This window comes from Dermacentor andersoni, chromosome 10, assembly GCF_023375885.2.
Source record: "Dermacentor andersoni chromosome 10, qqDerAnde1_hic_scaffold, whole genome shotgun sequence".
NCBI classification, from domain to species: domain Eukaryota; kingdom Metazoa; phylum Arthropoda; class Arachnida; order Ixodida; family Ixodidae; genus Dermacentor; species Dermacentor andersoni.
Genome location: NC_092823.1, coordinates 85,660,955 through 85,686,538, shown reverse-complemented (window position 1 = coordinate 85,686,538; position 25,584 = coordinate 85,660,955). Strand labels below are relative to the sequence as shown.

At 48.9% G+C, this 25,584-nt stretch overlaps 1 protein-coding gene across 1 annotated transcript; it reads left to right on the top strand.

Moving 5' to 3' along the window:
- The first annotated feature begins 1,671 nt into the window (after positions 1-1,671).
- LOC129388348 (uncharacterized) lies at positions 1,672-25,157 on the top strand. The gene is made up of 4 exons (XM_055078482.1): positions 1,672-1,816; positions 3,657-3,848; positions 21,874-21,984; positions 24,817-25,157. Exons 1-4 carry the CDS (start codon positions 1,757-1,759, stop codon positions 25,063-25,065), a joined length of 612 nt encoding a protein of 203 aa, XP_054934457.1. The 5' UTR covers positions 1,672-1,756; the 3' UTR covers positions 25,066-25,157.
- Positions 25,158-25,584: the final 427 nt, after the last annotated feature.

The following is a 25,584-nucleotide window of genomic DNA, read 5'->3' as shown; positions in this document are numbered from 1 at the left end:
CCATTGAAAGACAACTTCGTGACCTTTTTGTTGGACGTGATGGTGAGGTTTCACGATTTCGTATGTCAGCTGTTCAAGACAACCGTGTCGGAGAACTGACTGCGTGCACTGTATGCCATTTCTGCGTCAGAAAACACAGCCCGTTTTCTCAGTTTTAGAAATTTAACATGAAAGGTATGCGCTGTCGATCTAGCAAAGCATGGCATATACATATGCCGATATATGTACGAAAGTGTTTGCTCACTGACAACGCCGCCAACGCCGACACGAGAGTTTCTGTGACACGGGGCCCTTAACGCTTTCGCGTTAAGACAGCTGCCTGAGGGAAAGCACTGGATACTTTCTTCAGTACTTTGCAACAGATAGAGCAGCGCGGACAAGTACGTTAGAATGAAAAGTACTAATGTATTAGGATGATTGTTTGCGGCATATATTTTGGCTGTCTAATGTTAAGACCTAACAAAGTAAATACCGTGATTTTGTGACAGTTATTGCTGACATATGTATGGTACCGTGAAATAAGAGCTCCGACACAGTGCCCGTGATGGAACTGGCCCCTGGACTACAGGGCTTCATTGACACGCGAAACACTGGTTTAGTAACCAGTGTTTGGGTTGGGCGACGTCTGGGTTGGGCGACAGTTACCTCGTTGACCACGCACGGCTGGAAACTTCCAGTAGAAAACATCGCAATGCGCATAGCACTTTCGCCACTGTATCCGTACAGCTAGTGCGTTGCGGCCACAACGCAACCTCAAGCTCCTCGCTGAGGGGATGCACTGTCTCTTTGCAGAGCCCCATTGCCTCCGAAATGCTTTGTCTCCCATCTAAAATGCGTGTTCTCGATGTTGAGGTCATCGTTGTCTCTCACGGATGCTCGCTAAAAGCACAAACACAGGATCCACAGGGATCACCATTGCCCCCAACGACGATCTCGCCCGTGCATACAGCACGCACAGGCCCTGCACATGGCACCTTCGGATCCCACTGAAGCACCTCGCACCACTTCGCTTCGTAGCAGACGACATATTCGATTTGCACATGATTGACATGTGCGTGACGTCGACATAATATGCGTACGCGCCCCGAGGTGATGGCGTCACATCGGCGGCGACGAATCGCTGCTCTAAAAGCGAATTCTTCAAAGACGGAACCGTTACAGAATACGGATCATGCTAGTGCTAATATCAGTAAATAAAGCTTTAGCTTTTCTAGACGGCTCATATGTCTCGTGTGGTCAAAATTAAAAAAAAAATTCACAAGAAGCATGCGCATCGCCCTATGGTCCCGCAATTTCTTGGACTAGTCAACTGCAGCAGCTAACTCTAAACAAAGAACGATTTATAATGGTTTTATCACTTGACAAAGAGACCTTAGCTTCAAATCGATCAAGTTTTTGTCCATTTAGAGCTTAAGGATGTGTTGCTAGAGCTAGCAAAATTCGAAATTACACTAACTTGACAAGGGCTGCTTCACTCATGACATGGATCACAACACTTGACACTTGATGCTTAAGAATATAAAGGAACATCGAATGGTTTATGTAGTAAATGTAGCTTCTCTAAAAAGCTCGACTTTAAATTTTGTAGCATCGTGCCCATTTGAATTCGTCATATTGTTGCTTTTTGAAAGCAAGTTGTTCTCTTTATTGCCACGGTGTTTACAGGACAGTCTTCACCCCATCGTTTTTCATTTCCATCGCGCACCTCTCCTACTCGGTCAGCAGTTTCTCAGACTGCCGGATATTCCCTGTTGCTATGGACACGCTACCTCCAGGCCTTGTCCGAGGGAGAGACTACAGCTACGGGCACACTGTGGTACGTATTCACGCAGACTTTGAACATTACTGAAGGCGTGCTTTAGGGAAAAGGTGGCATAAAATCTTAAGCATGACAGTCACAGTCACTATTTGATGTAGTTAATTGGACGGTGCTTCAGTCCTTCTACACTTCCAAAAGTGGATTCAAGCATTATATTTCTCACACAGACCCTACCACTTGCAAACTGCAGAAAATGTAGACCAAAGCTCTCACTTTCTCTAAACGATATGAATATGCTCGCACGGTGAACAGCGGCACAGTAAGCTGGTGCTGCTGCACCTTGCAGCGTGCGAGGATGCGCCCGGCTCGCCTCAGAAGTAGTGTCGTGAATAAGGCGTTGTGTACAAATCTTCTCGAGGCCAGATGACACCTTGTCCAACGCACTTTCACGGCGAAGCTAACACAGGGCAGCACAACAAAAAAAATCGAGGTAATTGCGTGTCATTTCGTAACTATGTCGTCTGCTCGCGAAATTGTGGACTGCCGCCGCGCACTGACACGATTCAATAACAGAAGACAAATTACGAACATCACGCGCAGCTATTGTGCATCCTCCAAAAATATTTGGGCGTTTTGTTGATTGTGTCGCAATGGGCAAGACACGGGGTCCCGAAGCTGCCCGATTGGATGCGACCAGTCGTCATCGTTCGACCTTTAATCCCTGGCACTCTTTAGAGCAAGCATTTAAACGGATTCAATATCGCTAAACGCAGGACTGTGCCTTACACAACTTCCCCGGGTCTCAGCATCGTATGATACTCGCGGCACTTTCGAGTTGCAGCTTGCAGAAACAATCCAAGCTCACGCTGATATTGAGAGACTTCTTGTGTTCTCCTTAAGAAACAGACCACTGTTATAATGTAAAAACACATTGGCGCGTAACCCGAGCTGAAGTTCGATATTATAGAATAAAATCAATTGTTCGCGTAGCATTCGAAATGCCTAGCTCTAAAAGAAATTAAACATTCGGACCACGCCGGGTAAGATTGCGACCTCGCTTTCGCTTCCGCATGTGACGTCATATATTTTTTTTTTCAAATTAATTCGCAGCAGTTATCCCGCCATGACATAGATGACAACGATTGCAACACGCAGCCGCTTTCTAAAGATATGGGCTTCTATGAAAGTTTCGTCTCCGTTCCAGTTCACATGCAGCTTGAGATCGGTCGCTTCATCTCGCCTAATTACGCGTTCAATATACAGCTACATCGACTCTTACAATTAGTTGCAGAATGCCAAGCGGCTGAGAGAGCCAGAGAGTGTCAAAACGTGGGAATAACCTCCTTCCGCATGAATATTTACTGTGTCATACCGCCACAATAAGGTATCCCCAGAAGAAACGATACCAACAGAGGCATTATTATGGCGCTCTAAGGCCTGCCACTAATTTTTTCATGTCTAAAGATGCACAATCTTTTGCAAAAATAAGGAGTGAATAGTCAGAAATAACATTTCCGCACCTAAGTTGTCAATTTATAAGGTCGGACACGCATGCGACGCTCTGCGACATTCATGTTACGACAAGAATGGATGATGTTGCCGTGCGACGGCAGCAGGTTTCGCGTTTCAAGGAGCAGGTCCTTCTGTAAATGTCAGTGGGCGATTGTTCATGGCTGTGCCATCTCTGAGTATTTAGGGTTCACATGTGTTTTTCGATTAGAATTTGTTTTCCTTCTTTGAGTGTTTCACTTGATGTGCTGCTGTGGCTCAGTGCTTAACAAGAAGGCAGGCAGCGTACGGACGTACGCTGCCTGCCGTTCGATTTTTGCGTGTGATTTGGCAGCTAGTCCATGCCTCGCCCACGTTCACAAGCTCTCTTTCTTTCGTCCCATTTCAGAACGAAAGCATCGAAGTCCTTAGGGAAGTTCAGAAGCTGAACCTCTCCATTCCCGTTGCATTATCGTTCGGGATGAAAGGAATGTACTACGCTCCCAAGTTTGCCGATCCGTCGTCACCGAAAGACGACGAGTTCGCGCTGTTTAAACCGTGCCAGGATTTTCCTTCTGCTAAGTTCGACGACCCTAAGGAGGTGAGCATACAAAGCTCCTCAGCCATTTGAACAACGCAAATGCAGGATACATATTGAAACAATCGATTTCACGGTACTGCCTGTGGTAGAGGCGTAAACATTCAGTTGCATACAGAAAAACACCTATAATAAAAATAGCGACGTCATGAAGGCGAGAAGTTCGCAACGCTTTGTATCGTTTGCTAACTGCACGAACACGAATTACATTCATCTACAAACAAAAATGCGTGCTGAAGAAAAAAAAAATGCAGTGACATTACACTCTGTGAAGGTGGATGGCCATAGAAGCTCTTTAGCGGACGCCATATAGGTGACCCATAATATTGAACAAATGTACGGGCATAATAATTGAACTAATCTGTCGTCATTGCGGCATATAGGTACGCACATACATTCTCTTATCACATCTGTTAACAATTGTGTCGGTCACGTAAGACTGAGAGTGGCTCACACCCCCTTAAACAATGGCTCATACCCCCGTGAACGCGGCCTCCCCATTACGAAGGCAGAGAAGAAGTGAAATTGCAAGCTGGAGTGATAGCGGGCACCAAGCCAGTTGAGGAAAAGGACGAAGCTACAGCCATTGCTGCTGATGATATTTTTTTGCTCGACGGAGCCAACTGTGGAAGACGACGACGACGATAATTTTTCAAGTCTTTTGTGAAAATGTTAAACAAAAATATTTTTTTGAAAAAATTGGTTCTTACACATGTGCCTAGGACCTCTTTGTGTCTAACGTGAGATAAGGGCTTTTCGAGGGCGCATCGCAAGTCCCCGAGCCCACAGGGGCGCGTGTCATTGAGCTTGGACCATTTATGCACAATCACCCCGAGTGGTCCGCATGATTATTTCTTTTTGGTCAACATCTCGGCAACATTTTTTCCAGATCCTAGCCATAGACAGCTTCGCTGGAATAGCAGCATGATTACAACTGATGTAAAAGTTTTACTTTAGTATATGCAGTTGATTGGCAATCATTTTGCGCAATGGCACGCAACCACTTTGTTCGCGTGTCCTTGTCTTCGGGGAAAGAGAAGACTTGCACCCTTTACCCAGTATAAAATTTGCGGGTGGATATCGGCACGCAACACCTGTTTGGCATCGTGCGTGCCATCAGACATGACAATGCAAAGAAATATCCGCGGTAGACGCTACCGACTCAGCACAAGCACAGTACAACACACAAGGAAGACACCGTGTTTTGATATTTCATACATATGAAGTGATACACCACTTGATATTTACAAGTATGAGGAAACGTAGCTTACAATACAAAGCAAGTCAATAAGTCCCTTTGCGCAGGTGTAATCATTAACAATTCTCACACGTATAACACAATTATGTTCATCAAAATGATTGATTCATAAATACAGAAAGCAGTTATCGATTGAGCATATCACTGCAGATTATCTGGCTCCCCTTTACCTTTTTGAGCTGTCACTGTGGGAGGATTTCAGAATTTCTATAGTACTGGTCAGTCGCCAGGATCAACAGTAGTTTTTTTCTGTGGCAATAGTGCCACAAGTGCAGATGCGCATTTCGAGCAATGACAGTGCTGGCATAGAGATTTGCTGTCAAACGCATAGAACGTGAGCATCAGACACTACAGAAGGAAATGGACTGGGAAAGGGTGTCACGTTACGATCTTGATGTATTCATATATATATAAAGGAAAAGTACGTGGGCAATAGGCTGGCACTGTGATGCGCATATGCTGTTCACCAGTCGCTTAGGGAGTGGAGTATATGCTATATGGGAGAGAGTCGACAGGAGAGTTCGTGTCGAGAATCAATTCTGACGAGAATTCCAGTAACAGCCACGGTGGACTAAAGAATATCTCGGAAAGGTCAAGCAACCCTGGATGGCCAATTCCTCGAAATTCATTGCGCAGGTACGCCTAGGAGAGAAAGCTATGGGACGAGGTCATAGTAAGCTAGCTTGCCGAGGCTAGCCACCTGGCGTCATACTCTGCTCTCGTTTTATTGTGATCGCAATTATATGGATACGCCAGGCGCACTTCTACTGTCGCAAGTGCAGTCGGCGTCACCGCGTTCCTCCGTGTAAAGTCCATGTGCGATAACAGTGGAGCCACGCGCCGTATGGCGCAGGTGGGAGTAAAAGCGTGCGAGGGTCAGCTGAGAAATGGTGACTTGATCTCGGACGCGCAAGGAAGGAAGGCAGGGAGGAAGCCCGCCGTCTTCCACCGCGCTCAAGGCATCTGTGGGGTGGGGCGGGGAATACACCCTCCCCGGCGGCGACTGCGGTGGCACGGCTGAGCGCGGCCACGTGGTCCCTGTATTGAAAGCGATCTGCCATGAGTGCAGAGTGTAGGTGCACCAACAGCTCGAAGTTTCGTGCGTACCACGGTGCTCTCCTCACTTATTTCACGTTAACGCGAGCGGCAGCGCGAAGGTCGATTCGATCGCTGCTGTTGGTGCTCTTGCATGTATAAAACAATATGTGTTACAATATGACGCTTAGGGCAGCATTAAACAAAATAATTGACACTAGTGAAACCTGTGCAGTACAGTCTAACAAGAAATAAGAAAAAGGGCAAACGTGAAAGATGAAGCCGAACTAAGATAGGCAAGAAATTACAATATGCACCGTCTAAAAGGAAATTAGTGGTTGAGGATTTAAAGTCACATGATCTTTCCGCAGATCTAAGTGATGTCAGTAGACTGGGATGTGTGGGTGAAGCTGACACATTCTTTTAATGGCCACGCAATCTGTATGCGAAAGTTGCTGTAATCGAGATGCACTCCATCGTTATATCGAATACATGCTCTAAACCGGTGTCAGTGCTGTGCCACGTCTTTTGTGGACTAGGAGTGAAGCGACGATCAACGGCTGGGTTGCTATTGTAATCCTTGAACTGCGAGGGTGTTTCAAGCCTTCGGCTTCGAGCGGTGTGATGGCGGGGGAAGAGTGGAGAAGCGCTCGGCTCGGCACCACTCGGGAAGCGGAAAAACACTCGACAGTCGCTCACAACAGCCGCAAAAGCACTGCTCATGCTCCGCCGTTCTAATACAATTTCAAAATTCGCACGCATCTTCTGTCACACTCTCGAAAATGATTGTTCAAACATGTCTAATGGATTAAGTCGATTAAACGAAAGCTGGACATCGAATAAGATTAATCGTTTCGCGGCATAACTTTAACGGAGTAATCGTCCATCGATATTACCAACCCTACATGCGCTGGTTGCGCGCATTGTAGAGAAAATCCACACGATTTCCTTCCACACCTGCACCTAGCGTCCCGGGGAGGCGTGAATAGTAGGAAAGCGAGATGTAAAGAACATACAGGGAGGGGGCTCCAAGTGTGGCGCCACGCGAGTCTTCGCTTCAGAATTAGGGGCGCTAACTTGTGTGGCCGGTGCTGGGATAAGGCTGCGCATAAGACTGATGCGCACGCGTTTACGGTGCGGCGCGCAGCCGGACCAGATTGGGGATGGTGACAGCGTTGTCCCATGTTCGAATTTCTTTGATGCGCACGTGCGATGTACCCTGGGCACTGGATCGCATTGCCGACGCCACCAGCACCTATTTGTTTGTTAGATGTATTAGTGAGGCAAAAGAAATGAAACTCACTGACACACACGCACGAAGTATATTTTTCGCTTACGGCTTACTCTAGCTGAGACTAACTAAAATTCTACTCAAGCCCCCTCCCCTACCCCTCACTTTGACTCACGAAAATTCTTCTCAGCGGGGCTCACTGTGACTCCGATTCACGGGTGAAACCGAGACTGAGTAAGTCAGAGTGAATTATCTCCTGAGCGAGTCCGCCAAGTCATGTTCCTGGCTGAATCTTGTTCACCTTCGTTTTCCTTCCAACCAGTTGAGTGAATCCCCTTGTGATGTATATTTTGGGATCAGGCAGCACGCTTTTGCCGCCCCGGACGATGCATTTTATATGCGCGGCTGAAATGACAGAGAACGAAGTACTAATACTCTAGCAGGGAGGGTGCTGGGTATATTCTCAAGCACATTCAAAATGTTACTGGGTTAAAAACAGTCAGGCTTGGGTTTACAGAATATTTACAATAACTATAGCAGCTGACATGATGGTAGCCAGCGCGCGCAACCCAGATCGTCTAGCCAGCTAACATCTGCTTCGTCAGCGTGTCACATGACCCCCGTTGGCGGAAGCACCGGCTCGGTGCTGGCTAGGAGACGGGTGAGTAATACAACTTAAGACGCGCGACAAGGACCACGTCGGAGCGATGCTGCGCCACGGTTGACTCAAGAGGGCCGATTTCGTACGTGACGTCAGTTACTTTACGCAAGACACGGTAAGGGCAAGAGTAGCGCGAAAGTAACTCCTTCGAGAGGCCAACGCGTCGCGACGGCGACCAAAGGAGAACCAGGGTGCCCGGTGTGTAATGGACGTCACGATGACGGGCGTCATATAAGCGCCGCTGATTGTCCTGCGACTCCACAAGTCGACGTCGGGCAATATCGCGTGCTTCTTGAGCTTTGAGTATGGCTTCACGGGCGTACTAGGACGTGGAATTCAGGCTAGCACGCAGAATTGCGTCGAAAGTTAGCGTAGGGTCGCGGCCAAACAAGAGGAAGAATGGAGAGAAGCCGGTGGTATCATGGCGAGACGAATTATAGGCGAAAGTAACGAACGGCGGCGCAACGTCCCAGTCGCGTAGGTCAGTGGAGACATACATGTACAGCCTGTCAGTAAGGGCGTGGTTAAGGCGATCGGTTAGACCATTCGTTTGTGGGTGGTAAGCAGTAGCATGTTTGTGTTTAGTCGCGCACGAGTGCAGAATGTCGCTTACAACTTTAGAAAGAAAGTAGCGGCCGTGATCGGTGAGGAGCTGTCGAGGGGCGCCGTAGTGAAGGATGACGTTCTCTAAGAGGAAGTCGGCGACATCCATTGCATAGCTTGTCGGAAGAGCCCGTGTGATTGCATATCGGGTGGCGTAGTCTGTTGCTACATCAATCCACTTGTTTCCCGAATCAGACGTAGAAACAGGGCCTACAAGATCAACACCTACAGGGAAGAATGGTTGTGATGGTACGTCAAGTGGTTGAAGGCGACCAGCAGAGAGTGGGGTCGGCTTTTTGCGTCGTTTACAAAGGTCACACGCAGCGACATAACGGCATACGTCACGGTATAGACCTGGCCAATAGAAGCGCCGACGAACGCGGTCATAGGTCTGTGACACGCCAAGCTGACCGGTAGTCGGGACATCATGATGCTGGGCGAGAACAGTCTTACGCAGATGCTCAGGCACAATGAGGAGTCGGGCAGGGCCGTCCGGGCGCATGTTAGAGCGGTACAATATACCATCTTGGAGTTCAAATATGCGAAGGGAAGGATCGGCCGTCGTTGAAGTGAGCCGTTGAATAAGGTCTTGTAAGGAGGCGTCCCAACGTTGTTCGGCTTCAATATCGCGAAAAGCAGCCAGAGAGAGAACAGTCACAGGTATGCCGGCCGCAGAAACGTCAGGAGGGTCGACGATGGCGCGACAAGCAGTCCGCATCTTGATGCAACCGGTCGGTCTCGTATACAACTGAATAGTTGTATTCTTGAAGGCGCAGAGCGCAGCGGCCAAGTCGCCCTGAAGGATCTTTGAGGGACGAAAGCCAACACAGAGCGTGGTGATCAGTGATGACTGTGAATTGGCGGCCGTACAAATAGGGGCGGAATTCACCCACTGCCCAAACGAAAGCCAGACACTCGCGTTCGGTGATGGAATAATTCCGCTCAGCAGAGGAAAAAAGGCGGCTGGCGTAGGCAATAAGACGTTCTCGCCCTTGTTGTTTCTGTGCCAAGATAGCGCCAATACCGTGGCCACTGGCATCGGTACGGACTTCTGTTGGAGCTGACGCATCAAAGTGAGCTAGAATGGGCGGGGACGTAAGCAGCCCAACCAGCTCGGTGAAAGCACCAGCTTGCTCAGGGCCCCAAATGACTGCGGCGTCTTTTTTAGGAGCTGATTGAGAGGACGCGCAACGTTCGCAAAATTTCGGACAAACCGACGGAAGTAGGAGCAAAGGCCCAAGAAGCTGCGAACATCCTCGGCACATGTTGGCACGAGAATGCCTTTCACTGCCCGTATTTTATCGGGATCAGAGCGTACACCAGAAGAATCGACGAGATGCCCGAGCACAGATTTCCCGACGACCGAAGTGGCACTTGGACGAATTTAATTGTAGCCCCACCTGACGGAAAACAGATAGGATCATCGATAGGCGTTCGAGGTGTGTCGCAAAAGTCGGAGAAAAAGCGATCACGTGGTCCAGGTAACAGAGGTAGATGGATCACTTGAAACCATGTAGGAGGCCGTCCATCATTCTTTCAAATGTGGCCGGGGCATTACATAAACCGAAAGGCATCACTTTGAACTGATACAGGCCATCGGGAGTAATAAATGCTGTCTTCTCGCGGTCCATGTCGTCGACGGCAATTTGCCAGTAGCCGGAGCGAAGGTCGATGGACGAAAAATATTGTGCTCCATGCAGGCAATCCAGGGCATCATCAATGCGTGGTAGCGGATAGACGTCTGTCTTTATTACCTAATCGACGCAAAATCGCCAAATGTTGTCCTTCTCTTTAACTGGTACAACAGGGGATGCCCGTGGGCTGCAAGAAGGTTCGATGATGTCTCGAGAAAGCATCTTGTCAACTTCGTGTTGGATGATATGTCGCTCAGTAGGCGAGACGCGGTAGGGCCGCCGGGGGATCGGGCTCGCATCACCGGTGATTATTCGATGTTTTACGACAGATGTTTATCCTAGGGGGCGTTCTCCAAGGTCGAATATATCCCAGTATGAGGCAAGGAGTCAACGTAGTTCTTGAGTACACTCGTGAGGAAGGTCGGGAGCAATCATTTTTGTTAGGGCATTCAAGTCTGAAGAGACGGGGGCGAAGCCAGGGTTGAACACGAGGAGCTGTCACAAGTTAAAGCCGAAATGTGGTAGTCTCTGGCTGGCGTTATTTGCGCCAGGGATATTCCGCGCAGGAGTACTCGTGTACAGAGTCCAAAGTTCACAAGCGGACGGCAGGACGTGTTGTCCGAAATGGTAACGACGGTTTGAGGAAAACGACGTTATGCGAGAGCAGGACATCCGGATTAGGAAATACGATGTAGTCACCGTCTGGTACAGGTGGAACGGGGGAGACACCTATGTAGGTAACGGCACGATGAGGAAGGCGAATATGCTCTGTGGAACATAGCCGTATCGGGCACTATCGGGAGGGTCAATAGCAGCAGGTACAGCGAGTTGCACAACACCAGTAGAATAGTCTATCAAAGCGGAATGTGTAGACAGAAAGTCAAGGCCCAGGATGACGTCGTGAGGGCAGTGCTCTAGTACATAAAATAAAACAGAAGTATGATGTCCGGCGACACTCACGCAACCCGGACACACGCCAATAACGGCTGGTTTTCCACCGTCGGCGACTTGGACCACAGGCGAAGCGGCAGGAGTGAGGACTTTCTTGAGACGATTCCGAAGCTGAGCATTCATCACAGATGCGTGCGCGCCAGTGTCAATCAGAGCCGTAACAGGTACACCATCCACGTTCACGTTAATGAGGTTCCGATGAGTGCGCAAGGTCAAAAGAGGGTTATTGCGTCGGGTCGGTTTGGCAGCATCACCTCCAGGTGCTGCACCCGTCAGTTTTCCGGAAGGGTGCACCGGAAGGAGCTAGGGGACGGTGATCGGCGAGATGGGGGCGATCGGGAGAAGCGACGACGTGGCGTAGGAGAGCGGCTAGAGCGGATAGGACGAGAAGTGTCGCCAGAAATTGCTGGCTGCGTTTGCGGGGCGAACCTAGGAGCAGCATGAGCGCCGTGGAATGAGTGGTAGGACCAGGGGATCGAATTCCACGAAGACCGGCAGTGACTTGAAATATGGCCGATACGGCCACAAGTGAAGCATATAGGCCTGTCGTCTGGAGTACGCCATTCGGCCGGGTTACGATATCACGTTGGGGCATTCAGGCTGCGGGTGCGTATGACAGTGCTGGACGGAGTGTAGTCAGGCCGATTGACTCAGCAGACGTTGGTAAAGCCAACGTTGGCCAATTCTTGGCCCACAACGGACTGTATCAATGAGACGGTCGCCTGGCAATTGTCGGGGCCATGGGTTGGGATCGTGGCAGGAGATGCGGCCTCTATTTCACGTCGGATGACATGGAGGATGTCGTCAGAGCGAGTGGGTGTGGGCGGACGGCGGACGTCTTCGCAGGTGGACGTAGCAGCCGTGTTGGGAAAGCGAGGAAATGGCTGGGCAATGCGGCGACTCTTGGCTTCTTCAAACCGCCGGCATTCGGTAATGATGGCTTGCACAGTGGAAGAATTCATGAAGACAAGGAGATGGAAGGCGTCATCTGCTATGCCCTTAATGACATGTGCAACTTTATTGGGTTCGGACATCTTCGGATCCACTTTGTGGCACCGAGCGAGCACGTCCTGGATGTACGTCAGATAGGATTCAGTGCACATCTGAACACGCGAAGCGAGGTCTTCTTGAGCGGCCGCTGATGTCCAACAGGCTTGCCAAACAAATCTTTGAGTTTCGGTTTACATATGTCCCAGCTGGTAAGTTGTTCTTCGTGGGTCTGAAACGGGACGCGTGCCATGCCCACAAGTTAAAATATCAAATTCGCGAGCATGATGGTCTGGTCCCAGTGGTTGCTGGCTGGTTACTGGTTAATGGTTGCTGGTTACTGTAACTAGCACTTATATCCGATGAAGTGGGCCATTCCGTGAAGCGCCTGATTATCTTGATTTCAAGTCGATAACTCCTTGGTTAGAGTGAACTCCATGCTTGCAATTACGTCCCGCGAGAAGTGCTGCAGGATGGCGAAGGTCTCGGGGCACGCTTAGTTAGGAACCGTAAGTCGTGCTATGCACATACCAGTTGGCGTTCATAGGTAATCTCCAGTTCTCTGGCTTTGAAGGCTGCTCCGTGCAGTCGATACTTTCTTCAACGAAACTGCGAAAGGTGGACTGAAGACAAGTAATCGGCTCTTGTGTCCACGAAAGCAGGGACTTTTTCGTCCTCAATAAGCCCTTCGCGGTCAGTAGCTATTGGTGATGCTCGGCAGACATTGGTCTCGGCGTCCCATCACATATACATCGTAGTTTCCCTCTATGACTAGGTCGCGTCATCAGGCAGTGGCAAAGCCAGGCATTTTTTGCAGGGGGTGAGGGGAGGGTGGGGGGCAGAAGGCTGGTACTTACTGAAATTGGGGATAGGTGTAAGGGGATGCTGTCGCGCGTTGTTTCATACTACGCATTCATAATACGCAGAAACGTTTTGGAGAGGGGGGAGAGGACACGTGCCAGGTGTGCATCATACACTCTGGCTGCATCACTTTCGTCAAGCGTTCGTTGAGCAGCGTTATCTCTGGATGAAGCCTTCGTCCGCATGCTTGCGTCTTGGCTATGTCTGGTCATGATGGTTCGAGCATCGTCTTCATTGGTGGCAGAGTGTCACGTGTAAGAGACATCCCACGCGAAACGACGACAATTTTGACGAAATGAAAGAGTTCGAAATGGCACGAACGCATGAGGAGCTTGACCCGAGCCGTGATCCGAAGAAAAGCAGCGCTGGCGCTGAAGAACGCTGTCTCGCCAGCACCGTACTGGCCACGGCAGCAGCGGGTCTTCGGTTCTGGAGGCTGTGATGCCGGCATGCCGAGGCGTGGCCGTTGACCTCGGCGACGTTTGAGCGAGGCTCCTCGGACTTGCTGCAACCTCGCAAGGTAGTTCCGGGCACTCCAGCAGCATTCCCCTTTCGAAGGCAGACCAGCGGCGCCACGTAAGACAGTCTCCGGAGCGCCGCGTCATCACTTGAGCAAGACACTGGTCGGGAGAGGTAGCTGAATTCGTCGATAGGCCTAAGCAACCACGCCTCGCTGCCATATCACCAACGACGACCGGGATGCAGGCATGAGAGACAGATAGATTGACTGACTGATACTCAGGCGATGATATGTACAAGATCGCTGGAAACACTGACCAAGGACGAGTTGTCACCAAGCTCGGACTTTCAGGCAACACAAGCCGGTAACAGAAAGTAAGGATCTCCTATTTGTGTAGGGAAGCAGTGTGCTGCCAGAGAGGCCAAGGTGGTGAGACTGCTGTGACGTGCGAGGACGAGAATTAACGCGGTCAGCTATAACTGTTAGCGTTGTTTTGGGATTGGTTTGGGATACCTCCTAGAGTTTCTACATTTATGCAGGGTTACCGAGTGTTAGTTTCTGTTTTCTTTCGTAGATTTTTGCTGTGTGATTAAATCTTGTCTGCTGTACGACTCGGCGTCCCTCATTTCCATCTCTAGATCACACCCCCCAAAGAACGTTGACAAGACTGGCGAATAATGCCACAATTTCATCGGCCTAGTCACCGATTATCGGGAGTTGCAGAGGCTGATTGGGAACGTTTGGTGGCAGTAGCTAAACACCTAATGTTATCAAAGGAAGAGATGATAACGTTTTTCCTACTCATCCTAGCGGGAGCAGGATAAGCAGCACGAATGAGCGCGCGAAGAGCACAAGCGTGCGTGCGAAGCGTATGAACGGGAAAAGGAAATATTCGAGTTGAAGTTGAGACAAGCGGAGATAAGTGCGTGTCCGCGCAATGACACTAGTACACCAATGTCGGTGTCATCCGAATTATCCTTTCCTACGCCGAGACAGCTTTTTCCCAGAAAATGAAAGGCGGCCTTCGATTGACGAAGGGACGACCTGGATGCGCATTTGCGTCGATTTGAGAGAATTGCGGTCGGGCAAGGTCGCAAAAACAGTGATTGGGCCAGCGCCCTGAGCCTGTGTTTAGTGGGTGAAGCGTTGAGTGGGTTTGGCCGAATGCCAGCGGAAGAATCGCTAAACTATGAAAAGGTCAAGACAGAAGTTTGGACTAACCACTGAAAGGTTTCGTGAGAAGTTTAGACAGTGGCGAGATTAAGGCTATTAGTGTTGTATTTGTCGGTTTGCTTTCGGTTACATTTCTTGTGTTTATTTGTATTTCGGACGTGCCCTGTATTTTTGATGTGTGATAACAGCCTGTGTGTTGGGCTGCTCGGCGTCCCTTATTTCCATCTACAGAATGCACGCCCCCGAGATCGGTGACACACAGAACCTTTGGTATATCAAAGAACAGCATCTCAACCTCTATTTGCTGCCTTCAGTTTTCGAGATTAAGGCAGGGAGATAGGTAAAGGCTCACCCTAGCCGCTTCTTAGATAACGGCTATCAGATCAGTGCTACTTGTGTACGTCTGTTGTTTACAAATGGGAGTGTCGGCGAAATTTTCTCTACCTTACTACGATATAATTGGTGATGCCACATGCAAATGTTTTTCTGTGAGTATAAGCTCACAAAAAGTCGTGTTATGTAGATATGCTCAGGGATTATTTACATATCCCTCTGATGTGCATGATCGCAAAGCGGATGGTGGTCGCGGGCATGCAAAACTCCTGTCTTTAGCTTAAGATATTTTCAATGTTGAAAACAAACACAGAAGAGAGACTCAGAGAAAGGACTTGCCACGCATTCATACTTCAAGAATTTTCGAAGGTTTGTATGAGCACACAGAAATGACCGCGCATGCGTAGCGAACAAAGGGAACAAATATAAAGGGATATGCCAACCCACCATATCGAAGCAATTTGAAAAAGTTAAATCCAAGCATGCCCACAGGCATGCTGGGATATGGCGTATTGAATGTGGGCATATCGAGAAATACAAATTCTTTGTCATGCAGAATGACAGAAAGAAGGCTCACGCAAGTATATCCTCTTTCTTTTAAAAAAAGCCTCTTATAATTCGAACGCGAGCTGAGTATTATTTTTATGATCAATTCATGTTTCAGTGAAAACTGGAAAGCACCCTTCGTTTACTGAGACGTTGCACTGGGCAACTGTGGGCCAGCTGACCACGATGGCCGCAGCGGCTGACGAGGGATGACGTGCGACAGCAGGCAGAGGTGGTAGCTTAGGTCAACGCTGAGGCAGTTGCTGAGGCAGTTGTACTCCCAGTTTGGGAACTGTTCGCGAATGGTGTGTCTCTTCTCGGACGTTGTCAACCGTATAGGCGGGCAGAGCCTGCGACGCTGAGAACGCCTTGCAGAGTCGCTCGCGAAAGGCGGGTGTAATGGTCTCCTGGAAACTGATGTAGCCTAAGGCGTGTGCTTAGCAGCAGTCTGTCAACGCGCGACGGTTATACTTTGTAATGCGCATTTCTAGTCAATTCTGAAACATCGTGGCCTCCCGCAGTAATTCTGACATGGCACTGAATGCATGGGTGGCGCAACCGTGCGGCGAAGCGTTCGTTTGTCGCCACCAAGACCACAATTCATTTTTTTTTCCTCTGGCATATAGGAATATTGAGCGGGAAAGGCGCGGTGTTCTCATTAGGTAGTTATATTTGGGCTACTGGTATAACTTGGGCTATTCAAAGCGAAGCTTTCTTTGCGAACCAGCCGCCCCCCTCACCCCATGCGCCTCTCTTGCTGACCGCGGCTGCCACCGAATAGGTCACACTCAGCTGCGGGGGACCGCGGGCAATTCATCATGTGGTAGGATTCTGCAATTCGTACGTATTTGTGGACGAAGGTGTACATCCCTTGCCAACAATATCGTAGGCGAAGCCGTGTGTACGTTTTTGACACTCCGACGTGATCACACTGTGGGTCGGAATGTAAAGCGGAGCATAAATCTTGTCGTAGGTGACGGGGCACTACTAAGAGCCATTTGCGACCGTCATTGTGGTAGTTGCGGCGGTATGAAAGTCTGTCACGGATTGTGAAATGCTGCGCTTGTCGGAGAAACGCTCCAGGCGCCGAAGTTGCCGGAGGATTTGACAAAAAGTCAAATATCATGACTATCCATGGGTCTTTTTGTTGCTCCGATGCCATGTCCAGGATGTCAAGGGGTGAGATGTCATGTCTGTAGGTAGAAGTACTGCTGTCTGAAATAACTGGGAAGTGCGAGAGGGCATCGGCGTCAGAGTATTGGCGTCCAGAGCGATAAATGCCACGGATATTATATTCCTGGATTCGCAAGGCTCACCGAGCGAGGCGCCCCGATGGGTCTTTTAGGTAAGACAACCAACAAAGAGCGTGATGATCCGTCACCATGTCAAAGGGTCTACCGTAGAGACATAGGCGAAATTTTTGAAGAGGCCATACGATAGCCAGGCTCTCTTTATCTGTTACTGAGTAATTGGCCTTAGGCTTCGTGAGGGCACAACTGGCATAAGCGACTAGATATCCGGCGTTAGTGTTCTTGCGTTGTGCGAGCACGGCACCAAGGCCGGCACCACTGGCGTCAGTGTGAAGTTCTGCAGGCGCGCTAGGATCAAAATGGCGCGAGATTGGTGGAGACGTGAGTAGGTGACGAAGAGTCAAAAGGCATCATCAGAGGCTTCCGACCGAGCAGAAAGTTCATTGTCGCCTTGGAGAAGTTGGTTTAGTGGTGCGATCACAGTGGCGAAATTGCGAACGAAACGTCGAAAATATGAGCTAGGCCAATGAAGCTGCGTAGTGCTTTCAAGTTAGTGGGCTTCGGAAAATTGGATACGGCACGAAGTTTAGCAGGATCCGGAAGGATGCCTCCTTTGGAGACAACGTGGCCTAATATAGTCAGTTTTCGAGCTGCAAATCGGCACTTTCTTAAGTTAAGCTGGAAACCAGCACTCCGGAGACAGGTCAAAACTTGATGTAAACGCAGAAGATGGGTCGGAGAATCAGAGGAAAAGACGACAAAGTCGTCGAGGTAGCAGAGACAAGTATGCCACTTCAGGCCGCGTAGGATGCCGTCCATCATGCGTTCGAAGGTGGCGGGTGCATTGCACAGAACGAACGGCATTACAGTGAATTCATACGAGACATCTGGTGCTACAAACGCGGTTTTAGAACAGCCAGCGTCAGCCATGAGCACCTGCCAGTAGCCAGAACGGAGATCTAAGGAGGAAATAGCTCCGCTCCTTGCAAACAGTCAAGTGCGTCGTCAATACGTGGCAACTGGTGTACATCCTTTCGGGTAATCTTGTTAAGCCTTCGATAATCGACGCAAAATCGCATGGTGCCGTTTGTTTTATTTAGCTAGGACGACTGGCGATGCCCAGGGACTACTAGAAGGCTGGTTGACATATTGAGCATATCGTTCACCTGGTCATTGATAACGCGTGTTTCAGTCGCCGATACTCGGTACGGACGCTGTCGAATTGGTGCATGGCTCCCAGTGTCGATAGTGTGCGAAACAGTCGTTGTGCGGCCTAGTGATGTTGCTTGGCAGTCAAAAGAGAAAGAGAAGCCTTGGAGCAAGCGGAGGAGTTCGTCGCGCTGCGTCGTCGTAATGTCACTGGCAATAGCTGGCGTAAAATAACGCCGCGGTGATTGAGGAGGCGATGTCTCGAGAGCGGCAAGATAAGTGGATTCGTCCATCGTGTCAAATATTGAAGATGAGGTCAGTGTCTCTGCTCTGCCAAGGCTTTCACGGCGGCGTAAAGTAATTGGTTCAGCCGATGGGTTTGAGACGCACATGAAAGAGGCGCCAGCTTTGAACTCGAGGACGGCGAACGGCAGTGGTAGTGAACGGCGTCGAACTAAGGGTTCAGACGGAGCAAAGAGTACTGTGCCGTCATCTACAGAGTCACAAGAGATACTGACAAGAGTAGAAGACAAGGAAGGTATACCGGTGTCTTCTGAAACAGTGATTTTGCGAATGGTCCTTATGGTCTGTGATAATATCGGTCGAAAACTGAAACAGCTCGATTTCTGCGCGGGCGCAGTCAATGATCGCATCATGTGCGGAGAGAAAGTCCCAATCTAATATGACGTCGTGTGAACATGATGGCAACACGAAGAATTCTGACATAGAGGACCTCCTGAATGACGACACGAGCGGTGCAGGCACCGGATGGCTCGACGTGCTGCGCGTTGGCAGTTTCAAGGGACAGTCCAGAAAGCGGCGTCGTCACTTTTCCTATCTTGCGGCAAATACGGGTATCTATCGCTGAAAGTGCAGCGCCAGTGTGGACAAGTGCTAGCGTCAATGTTCCTTTCATGGCGTCTTCAATAATGTTCTTCGGGGAAGTGTAAGGCCTTATACATTTCGCTGACACCGCAGTTCTCGCCTCCTGAACTGCTATATTTAGTTTTCCTGGCGTAGAGGGCTCCGCCGCAGTTTCATGGGGCAAAGGGAGTGGCCGCGAGGAGAAGGTGAACGGCGAGCGGCGGGGAATGCGGTGTCGACGGCAGAAGGAGAGTCAAATGTGTCCGAATAGTTGCGGCGTTGTTGGAAACGTGGCGCATATGGACGCAGATTGTTGGGGACGTTCGGTGTAAGCGTGTGCCACGTGTCCAGCACGGCCACAATAAAAAACAAATCGGACGGTTGTCTTCCGTGCGCCAATGGTCTCGAGGTTGTGCATAATGCACCAGTGGAGGAACTGGAGGGGATACGGGTGGGCGCAAAGGTGGGCGAAGGGGGCCGTAGGTCTGCGGCGCAGGCCTCATCGCGACTTCGGTGTACGTCAGGGGAGCGGCCGTCGGAGCCTCCTGGAGAGAAGGCGAAATATGGTCGGCTACCTGCTCCTTGATAAGATTGGAGAGCGGGTGCTAACGGAGTGCTCGGCTGGCCATGTGTAAGTGGAATCGAGGAAAGCTGACGAGCCACCTTTTCACGGACGAACTCCTTGATCTGTAGCGACAGCGAAGTGTTATCCGGGGCAGCAGCCAAGCTCGACATTGAAGTGGCCTAAGGTGTAGATTGGCGAGTGGCTACGCGTTGTTTGCGTAGTTGGTCGAAGCTTTGACAGAGGCTGACGAGTTCAGAGACTGTCGACGGATTTTTCGCCAACAGTACCTGGAAGGCGTCGCCTTCAATGCCTTTAAAGATATGGCGGATCTTCTCGGCATCAGCTATTTTGACGTCAACGCGGTTGCAGAGTTCGACAACATCTTCTATATAGCTGATAAATGTCTCCCCGCACTGTTCCGCACGGCCACGCAAACGCTGCTCGGCGCGAAGCTTGCGAACGGCGGCGCGCCCAAATACCTCTGTCACGTTAGTCTTGAAGGCCGTCCACGTCGTCAGATCACGTTCGTGGATGCGGTGCCACAAGCTGGTGACACCGCTCAAATAAAACTGCACGTATCTGAATTTTTTGGTGTCGTCCCAATGGTTGTGGATGCTCTACCGTTCGTAGTCAGCGAGCCAGTCTTCTACGTGATGGTCTTCGGTACCACTGAAGATGGGTCGTGTTGATGTAACGGCCGGGGCATACCACGGTAGTCACCGGGGCATCGGGTTGTGGTTGTGGTGGTCCTTCTTCCAGCATAATGAAGACGGGCTGCAGTGTCCGATTACGAAGTTGCAGAATTCCGGTTGTACCGAGCAGCCTTACCAATTGTAAGGGGGGTTTATTCGGCTCGTAGAGCAGCAGCGACAAACTCACCACCAGCATGTAGGGCGCAGCCAGCGAACGAACTGGGTCCAAACCACGCGATGGCAAAGGGACTTTTCAGCCTGCGATCTTCTTCGTCACAATTGCAATACAAATTTCTGGAAAGTATGGCTATAGCGCGATGATATTTCTTGAAAGCTTGCGAATGTGGAGAGGTAGAACACGTTCAGCGCACCGTATGTAATTTCGCATTTTTGTCTCGTGCTAGATGGCGTGTTTCTCGTCGTAGTAATATTTGTCTGCGGCACTTACTCCCTCCACGCAATTTGCCGTCAAGGCAGTGCGCTGAGTTTCTTCCGAGTAGACTGACTTCGTTACAGCACTGAAAATTAACACAAATGAAGGAAACGACAGGAAGGGTACTATAATTTAACTGGTTTACTAACGCACAGGCAGTACCGGTGAAAAACAGGGCGTGGAGGAATGATGAAGGAATAAATGTATGCTATCCTGACTTACAACACAAGAAGCCTACATTGAACTCAGTCTACGACCCGATACCAGCAGGCACGATCAAGAAACGGCACCGATAGCCACCCTGCCGGCCTCTGGAAGGGAAATAGTCCCTAGGCTTCACTGCTTTCCGCAGCCCTTGCTAACCTGGGCCCTGCCGCGATCCACGAGCTGACGATACTCGGCACCTTACAACTCTGTTCCAGAATAAATGTGTACTAATTGCGCATGAGGGACAGGATAGATGACCAAGCTCTTTTCGAAGCGAAAGCTTTACTACGCCAGCCAGCGAGCCATTTCGGCTGGTCGCACCGTATGCCGTATGCCATATGCCGTGGCCGACGAACGACCTTGAGCCGCCGTGGCCTCGCAACGCTGCAGCCGCGCTCCCACAGATGGCACCGCCGTCGACGCCGTTGCCGTCGCCGCTCGCTCCACCGGATGTGATCCGCTAGTGTAGAGGTAGATGAGGTGTCGCCTCGCGGGGGGTATATATATATATATATATATATATATATATATATATATATATATATATATATATATATATATATATATATATATATATATATATATATATATATATATTCGCTTCGCCTCGGTGTATTTAGTCGTTATGGAGAGCGCGAAAGAGACGCGAGAAGAACGCGCCGCACGACTCGAGAAGCTTTGTAAAAGCGTAGTCGTTACCTCCACAGTGTGTCTTATCGTGTGCAGACAATGAAGCTAAACCAAACGCTTAACCACAAGCTAACGAGCACAAGCGTAGCCATGCAGCTCTTGCTTTCGCAATTCAACTAGGGTTAACCAGAGCAAAACCACAGGCAATTTTTTTCCTTCTGAGGAAGATATAGAAACGGGCGGAAGAAGAATTTCCAGTGTTCTTTAGGATAGAGTAGGCCTCGAGTTTGTACCATGTTTGAGCCAATACTATAGCTGCCGAGAACATGCTGGCGCTCAAGAACTGACGTGCGCTTACATGTTCAGGAGGAGGTTCCACTTAATTGGCGAGTCACTCAAGCAATGAGTTAACAATTCCATTTTTATTTCCTTTGTACTGCTGATTCTCAATGAGGTCCTCCATGTCCCAGTTTATGTTGTATTCGTTCTTCATTTATTTTTATAGGTGTGCCGTAACACCAGCTGGCAAGCACCGAAGTACTTGCCTACATATGCCCACAACTTGGCGGCGAAGAAGATGATCACCTACCTAACCGAGTCAGCTATAGCTAGACTGGTGAGTTCACAGGCTGGCCTGTCGTTAAAGCCTCTATTAATGTGACTGCTATTCACAGGGCACATCGAACACTTCCCGTTTTTCTTTCTCTACCTATGTCGGCATCCGACCATTTTCCTCCCACGCTAACTTTATTGTGGCACTGTGCCACTGAGAATACGGCAATGGGTATGTTTGGCCACTGTAACGAGTAGAAACCGCATGTTTAGGCACTATACAAAGGCTTCTTAAGTGCCTCTAGCAGGCACTAAAGCTCTTATTTAAATAAGACCCCCATGCGCAGGCTGAAATATGAGGAACTTCCGCTTTGCATCTGAGGAAAAAATTTCTTCCTGGAAAGCCCAGCGCACTAAAGCGCTGTTTTCAAAAATTTACGTTCGCCATAAAATGGAATGAGGGAGGTTGCATTATCTCAATATTTTCAGCTTTCCTGGGGCATCTTTTCCCGCTCAGTATCGGTTTCTATGCAATAACGGAATGCTGCGGACAAATATTTGTACTTCGGAACTTTCGATGATTCAATGCTATCTGTAAGTCCAGAATTCGCACCAGTCGAAACCTCTGACGGTTCTTTCAGTACCAATAACTACAATTTTTGTCTTAGATTGAAGACTTAACTTAGAAAGAGGTCCATTGGGGATGGTGGCGAACCTCTATGAACACACGAAAATAGCCTCACATACCAGGTCAGAGCTGCGCTAGAGCGTTCAAGTTTCTCGCTGATGTTGACTAAAAGCGTAAAGGGGGCGCATAAGTGCGCTAGAAACATTGAAGTGTATTGCCACGTAGTTCAATCTCAGCCCTTCTGGATGCCGGTAGCTGGATGAGCCCCCTACATGAATTTTTGGTTCTGTCTCATGCGTGGAGACCTCGTATCTCTTGCTTATGATGGTCAGGCTGGCGATCTTGAAATGGCGATCAGCCCTGTGCATGCAGGAGGAGCTTATGATAATTGTGTTTTTAATCTCGTTGTCCCGGAGTTGATGTAGTGATGTTGCAGCCGCGGTGTGGCCAGTGGACTTGATGACAATGTTGCGGGGACAGAATAAACGTATGTTGACGCGGTGGACGCCACAATGTACACGAAGAACAATTTTGTATTCAGCGGCCGAGAGAGGAGGAGGACGAGGCAGAATGTGGCTCACTTGCGGGGGAGTTTTGAGGGTGTTTGGCGAGGTCCGCGAAGGCTTCTTGGTGTCGGAGTAAACAAAATACTCGCGCCAGTCAAGGATCTCTTTCGCTGTGTTGGCGACGCTGTGCACGATGCCGACTTGACTCGTGGCTGCAGCGGCTGCTACCGCCGATGCAAACTAGGGGCTTCCACGACTTCTCTTTTAAGGCGAAAGCCTATGTAGGCGCATTGTGAAGCTTGTGTCAGCAGGCCTGACCACCGGAGTGCCCGCCGAAGAGTCATCACGCCATATGAAGACAGATTAAAAAATGTCAAACGATTGATAGGGACAGTTAGTTAATGACAATGGTATAACAGGGATTGGTAGAGTAATAATGGCTAATAATTACTACTAATGATTTGTAATGACTACTAATGACTCCGAAATGACCAATATGTCTAACGACGTCTTGTAATGACCACAATTGATTAAAATGATTAGAAATGTGTAATAATGAGCAGTAATCACTAAAATGACTACTAATGACTCTTAATGACTAGTAATGACTATACGATGACCAACCTTCTAACGACGTATTGTAATGACCACAATTGATTAGAAATGACTAAATATGCTTAGTGATGATCAGTAATAACTAATAATGATAGAAATTACTTGTAATGACTACTGGTGACCATGATATGACCAACATATCTAACGATGCCTTTTTACGACCACAACTGATTAAATTGACTAAAAACTCTTAGTAGTGAGCAGTAGTGACTAAAAGAAAGAAGAGAAAGAGAAGAGGCAAACAGAAAGAGGGGAATGACAAGACGAGGAAGAGTAGGTTTTCGCCGTTCACCTCTTGAAAAGATATCTTAATAGACCATCTAATTTTTTGTTTGGTTGCTACTAATAATCAGAATCATCGTCTTGTGCAAGATAGCCTTGCCGTGTCAGCGCGCTGTCTGTTTCACTCAGGAATAAAGCGATTAGCATAATCACTGACGATTGAGGGCGTCGCAGATTGGGAAGAGCATCCCTGCGCATACGTGTAGGCAATATGTACGCTTCGTTTGCACAAAAATAAAGCAGTTGATAGCCTGCGCTCAGCTGCCGTGTGTAGTTGTTTCGCCTAATTCCTCTCCCTTCTACGCTCTGCGCAACAGTGGTAATTGTGTGGTATCGACTAGCCCACAGCGGAATTTTCCTTAATTGCATAGAACGACGTTTTGGTAAGACATTAGGTGGAACGACCGTACATAATTTACCGCAAATGCGACTGCGCATATCTCGTAAATTGTTCAATGCGCAAAATTCTTTACACCCGCTAGAATTTGTAAATTGCTTTATGTGTCATGAGTAAATTAGTTAAAAACAGTATTATTGAATGTTTGGTAATTAGATGACTAGGAATTTCAATTCCTTGGGCAAGTAATGTCAGCCTCTTCGAGCTGACCAGCTCACGGTCTAGAATTGGGCTACCTGCCACATGCAAATTAATAAAATTTTTGAAAGTGTTCACTGAGCCACCGCATATTACAGCGATCTGGTCCGTTTTAGATCACCCTATAGGAGAAGTTTATGGAATTGTTATTTAAGACATTCATTTTTTTTACTACGGAGTTCCTTCAGTTTGTGCTAATACCTAACAGAGATGAACTTATTTCCATGCGTGGTGCGATCTCTTTCGTTTCCTTTTTTTTTTCTTTTGCAGGTATGTGATGCTAAGGTCTCTAGCCTGAAACTAAACTACGGCCTTGCTGCCTACGACATAGACTACGATGTACGTCAAACATGCCTGGCTTTCGGCTTCGCATCATCACTTGGACGCCCTTCACAACTGAACCGGGTCCTTAATATGCGCCAAGTGATGGATTTTTTGCGTACGAACTACACCAGTGCCACAGAAAACTTCAAGTGCTTAACGGTTTCGGATCCTTTAAGCTCCCTGATTGGTCGTTAAACTTCAGTGAATGCCGTCCATATGGGTTTTTCCCTGAAGTCGTCGTGGCTGCTGCATTGTCAAGCAAACTTCTACAAAAAATAAAAGAGGAGAGGGAGAAGAAAAACTACGTTTCTGAGTTGGGCATCACGTGTCCGTTTGCAAACGGTTCAATGTTGCTTCTGCAATCCTCAACAATGTATGATGTACAGAATAAGCTAATTAACAATAATTTTTTTGCGATAGCAACTACACGAACGCTCAAGGCGCCGCCATTGCCACTGACCTTATCGTGCTGCCGTGGTGATGGCGCCTGCGCCGCTCCCACGCAGCGGGTTCGGACTCGAGAGGCGCCGAGTGCGTTTGGCTGCAAAACGGCGAAGTACCGTGAACTCAGCATCAATGTTGCATCGTCCAATATTTTCAACATTGGAGCATGGGGAGAGTTCTGCCGTCCTCTGCTGCTGTGTGCGTAATGCGCGCCACACCGTATAAGCACACTAAGGTTGGTGCTTATCTGCTTTGGGAACACCTGAGCCT